This window comes from Morone saxatilis, unplaced genomic scaffold (genome assembly GCF_004916995.1).
Source record: "Morone saxatilis isolate NCDOM2014 unplaced genomic scaffold, NCSU_SB_2.0 Contig16, whole genome shotgun sequence".
Taxonomy (NCBI): Eukaryota; Metazoa; Chordata; class Actinopteri; family Moronidae; genus Morone; species Morone saxatilis.
In genome coordinates, this window is record NW_023339718.1 from 25263097 (window position 1) to 25268576 (window position 5480).

The 5480-nt window shown below is 40.9% G+C and overlaps 1 protein-coding gene across 4 annotated transcripts in view; it reads left to right on the plus strand.

The window, feature by feature from the left end:
• The first annotated feature begins 2742 nt into the window (after positions 1 to 2742).
• Positions 2743 to 5480, plus strand: part of htra4 (HtrA serine peptidase 4) — a 13581-nt gene continuing 10843 nt past the window's right edge. For 2 of the 4 annotated variants that reach the window (XM_035658618.1, XM_035658619.1), the window contains exon 1: positions 2743 to 3169. In XM_035658618.1, the coding sequence (XP_035514511.1) occupies positions 2752 to 3169 (418 nt within the window). In that variant the 5' untranslated portion in view covers positions 2743 to 2751. Of the gene's footprint in view, positions 3174 to 3848; positions 3858 to 5480 lie in introns of all 4 variants that reach the window. The other 2 variants (XM_035658617.1, XM_035658616.1) reach the window with 2 other exon arrangements.

Here is a 5480-nt window from a genome sequence, read left to right on the forward strand (position 1 = left end):
CATCTTGAGTTTAGTTTGAGTCATCTATTCACTTCTAATGGACATAAAACCTGCTGTCTATCTTCTATTCTCATAATTACATCTCATACTGTCTGCTCACTACTCTGAAAGCTCTATAAACCGATACAGTACTAAAGATCATCTCAGCTCTAAGTTTACTCGTTCAAAGTTACTTTCAGGGGCGTTATAACAGCCTTAGTTCCCAAAATTAGATTCCAGTAGAGTTCAGATTTCAGTGTCCTTCTACATTACCAAGCTGCAGGATGTGATCAAAGGTGGCTTTGGATCTCTCAGAGAAGCTCCTTAAGGATGACATGGATGAGTCACAGAGCTAGTAAAGTTGGAGTTAGTGAATGAGTTCCATCTGTGGATCAAACGAAGGCACTGCCCTCCAACAGGTGTAACTTAAGAGAGAGAGATACCAGCCTCTGATCAATAGATAGCTATTCTCTCATAACAAGAGCAGAAAGTTAATTATGGCGTATAAAAGCCCGAACAAAGAAGATCAGGGGCTGAGTAAAGAAGAATGAAAGCTGCATCTTTTGAAGAAGCCGACTCAAGCACTTGCAAAGTACAAAAAAAACAAAAGATAGTGTGACTGATGAGAAGTGTTATGATATTGCACAGAAACCCTCATTGACTAATACAACAGACCATTTGCATGCAAAAAAATGCCAAGAAGATGTAAGGACTCACAGTGACCCATTAACAGAGGTGAAAGTCTCAAATCTTAACCTTCGAGACTCAAGCATGTTATGGTCAGTAGTGTTTAGTTATACTGCCAGCAGGAGCCTTCAACATCATCGTTTCATCAAGCTGTTCTCAATAAAGCCTGCTTTGAATCCTAACCAACCGATTGTGTTCGCTTGTGGTTCGTTCCCTTTTAACATAACAAACCAAGGCCAATCCACTGTGGGAGACTCCACGCACATCAGTTAGATTACTGCCCTAAGCTCAAAAGCCAATCAAGGCAACCCAAAAATATTGCCCTACGTGACTGCAAAATGCCCTACATCCTGCGAAGCGAATGTTGGGTTGATCGTGTGGCACTGTACGAAAACATGGCGGTCAACATGGCGCTGCTGTAAAGTAGGACCGCTCCCTCTGTAGATAAACATCTTCCTAGGTTCCTCTGTTTAACATAACAAAGCAAGGCCCAAGTCACTGTGGTGAGACTCAGGCAAGTCAAGTTGAGATTCTGCTGTAAGTCAAGCAAGTCAAGGCAACCCAAAAATATTGCCTACGGTGGATGCAAAAAGGCCCTATCTGGAGCNNCCAAATGATTTCTAAACGGGTTTATTAAGCTGAAAAAGTTGCCAAGTTCCCCTTTAAACTCCTTGATTCAACCAAGCGTGTAGGAGAAACTACGTTGGCCATAAAACTCACGTAAAACTCAAAAAGGCCATATCTACAGCCAGTGCTTGGTTTGTCCATTCTGGGCTACTGTAGAAACATGGTGGTTCAAAAAACAGCTCATTCTAAGGCAACAAAAACACAATGATTCTTATATTCAGCTGATTATACAAAAAATACAGCTATGAATATTATATTCCATTTCTGCCAATAGATCATCCTAAATGTTAGACACTGGACCTTTAATTAGTGCAGCTCTAAAGCATCTTGACACGGTAAAACATTGTTTTTACTTGTGTATGGTGGCTTGTGTCTATTATAAGTAATAGTAATATTTTATCTGCTTGATCCTTTATTTTACTTTTTGGGGTTTTCGTTCTGCCATTTTATTACCAGCAGGTTGGCTGGTAAGGGTTTCACCTTGAGAGTCTGGGTGTGTTTGTGTCATCATAGCAAAATGGAGTCCTGGAGACAGCTAACTACCACAGACACAGTTTTGAGTACTTTGCTAGGCATCTATGTCTGTGTCTGTCTGTGGACAGATTTTGTCAATACAATAGCATTAGAAGTGTGCAAGAGGCAGTCGCAACACTTTACAGGAGTAATTCAATCGGAACTGAAGGCCTAATTTAAAGATTGGTGGTATTTCTGTCTGTAATGCAGTTTTATTCTGGTATTAATAGTTGTGCCAGGAGAGATACAGTATACAAAATTTTGTTTGTACAAGTATTTCTTCTGGTACATATGTACATAAAACGTCGAGATTCAGTTAATACGCATTGTTAGACATTCTCAAATTCACAATAAGAGAAACAGGATCAAGGAAAATAGAAGAAGAAAGAAATAAAGGAGAAGTATGCTTCAGGGTTTATGGGAAATGTCATGTATAATATCAGAGATATATGCATGATTTATGGTGACAAGCCATGACAGCTCCAAAAACATATTTAAGTGCTTTGTCTATGGAGAAAGAAACAAAACCACGCACTAAGACATAAATGTCAGTTAGAATTCTGAAAATGGGACCATGCCATGTCCTAACCACATACTAAAAAGAATCATCACATGTCCCTGTGAGTGGGAGGCAGAGACAGAACATTGCCTTTGGGTCTCCACATAAAACATCCAAAACCTAAATGCAGCTGCATTCCACAGAGGTTACATAATGACACAACATGGAAGATGGAGGTATGGAGAACCCAGGATTAGCATGTTACTACTAGCAGGTAACCTTCTGGCTGGCTCGTAGCCAGTCCTACAGGCTGTTAAAAGCAGCAGCAAGTGTGCTGGAGTATACCTGGAAGAACTTCGTCAGTATGGACACAAGCATCCGGACATCATAGTAACACCTACAGAGTGTGCAATAAGAGGAGGACTGCTGTGAATCGATTTTAGGTCATGATGAAGTTTGTGGCTTACATCACCTTCCTCACCTCTGCAGTTCATGCAGGTCTGCTGAGAAAAAGAGAAACCTGCCCGCAGGCCTGCGATGCCTCCCGGTGCCCGGCCCCGGCCCCGGCCTGTTACTACGGCCAGGTGATGGACGCATGCGGCTGCTGCGTGGTGTGCGCGGCCGGGGAGGGCGAAGTCTGCGGGGAGCGCAGCGGTGGCGGCCTCCCCTGTGGCGACGGGCTGCGGTGCGACTCTATCCGGGGTGGGCTCCACAGCTCCTGCGTGTGCGCCTCCACCGGCCCGGTGTGCGGCAGCGACGGCAGGACTTACCCCAGCATCTGCCGCCTGAACGCCGAGAACAGGAGGGCCGAGCTGGGTGAGACCCCCCCGGTCATTTTCATCCAGAGGGGTTGGTGTGGTTCAGGTGAGTGGGATTAACTTTTCTTTCTTTCTTTCTTTTTTCCTTTAATGAAAACAATGTTCCTGCAAAAGTTTATTTAAGTTGGCATTCATGAAATAGGCTATTTGATTAGCAAACTTGTTGATCAATACGCCTATAATTGGGCTAATTTACTATTGCTGTCATTATTAATAACTACAGTTATTTCTGTTTCTACTATTACAATAATTGTTATTATTATTATTATTATTGTTGTTGTTGTTTTTTTTATTATTATTAGTAGTAGTAGTAGTAGTAGTATTAGTATTATTATACCAAAACATATCAAACTTCAGTATCAGAGTGCATTACAAAAATGCGAACAGTATATACACATCTGAATGGAACAAACTTGGGGTGCCTTTGAAAAGTAATGACAAATAAATATACTATAAAACGTAATATTCATACTTGTTTTGTATCTGGACAATAGGTATAGTATCAGCTATAGTTTCTTTGCAGAAAAGTCTAGATTTAGCTAATAATATATATTTTATGTACAATTTTAAATGCACAAGTTAATATATTAAGATTGTAAAACTGTGTCTACTTTTACTTAAAGGAGTAGTTGGCGCTTAAACAATACTAGAGACTAAAACTCAGGATACCTCGGCCTCAGCTGCTTCAGTTTGGGCCGTCCTTTTTTAAACCTGTCTCTTATGAGTCCCTCACTGTTATGGAAGTGCAATAATAAACCCCTTTAAACCTGAGCTGAGTTGGTGCTCCTCTGTGACCTAACAGGCTGTGGTGATGCTGGAATTGATTCTGTTAATAAAGAGTCACTGTGCTCTGTAAACATTTCTTCAACAAATAAAGGTTCAAAATGTAGTCAGCTCTATCGAGTGGTGTGCGGTGCCCGCCCCACTCATCATCCCCCTGTGCTCTTTAATTTGACTTGAGAAGATAATACGCCATTCTGGAGACTCTTATTTTGGATGATAGGGATATATATCTGGAAAATGTGTCTTCTCAGAAAGCTTCATATAGGGTGTCTCCAATGTTCTGTATATTCATGCAAAGACAAAATGCAGTCACAAATTCTCCAAAGAGGGTGTTTAATTCTCCTGAGGGAATCCCAGCATCACATTACTGTGCAAACATATCCTCTTCATTTCTCATCCTGTGCTATCCATTTTAATAATGTGCCGTTTCTTGTCGTAATTCATCAGAGAATTCGTCATGCATTAGACCTCCTGCTGCACAGGTATGCAAAAGCTCACACATATACAATGCCGAAGGGGCCATAAAATATAAAATAAATAGGAAATAAGACAAAGAAACTTCCCTGTTGGGAGGCATTTTTTCAATGAAGCCTGGTTAGTAGTCAGTCCAGACCAGTCACAGTAGTCATATCACTGAATGAAACCACTGTGATAAGCCAGGATGTGACCAAAAGGAACTGCACTAGCCATTGTGTGAAGCTACAGCAGTAAAAAAAGGTTTTGTGTATAAAACAGAAAAGAATAGAATTAACTTTATTGTCACATGTACAGTCATACACAGTATAAGGTATAATAAAATTGATCCTCTCCCGGCCTACGTATTAGGAGCACTTGGCAGCCACTGTACAGTGCCTGGGGACCAACTCCAGATCTGAGCCAGTGCCAAGGAGAAGTTAATAAATTAATTGACTGGAGAAATTAACCTAACATACATGTTTGGAGGAAACCTACGCAAACACAAGGCGAACATTCAAACTCCACACAGAAAGTCCCCGGCTGGGGATCGCATCCTTGCTGTGAAGTGACAGTGCTAACCACTGAACCACTGTGCTGCTGTAAAAATCCACCTTTCTTTTGAAAACTTTTAGTGAAAATGAGTATAATGTAGAGCCATGATAGAAAAGATCAACCCACCCCCATGTAATTAGATTTCCCCTTTGTGTCCACATGAAACTGTATAGTCACTGAGCATTATGATATCTGTCAGAAGCATGCCCAACTTTTTAAACCAAATACTGTACATGCTCATTTTTGCGTCCTGAACGTTTTAACAATTTTCACCTATAAATCATTAAATATGCGGTTTGGCTATTATTGATAGTGCTTTAGGGATTATTTTCAATGCTCACTTCATGTTTATAAAAAAGGTCTCATTGCTTTTTGTGGTAGAAAAAGATTAAATCTTTACTACAGGGTAACTGCTAGATGCATTAGAAACAAGGAGCAACTTGTATTGACGTAAAACCATCTTTTCTGGACTCACTTTGTTATCTCCCCGCGTCATGCTCGCTATGGTATTTACGTGTTGCCATTACTGTGTTAGCTGCCACCCCCAGTTGGGTGCCTCACTTGCA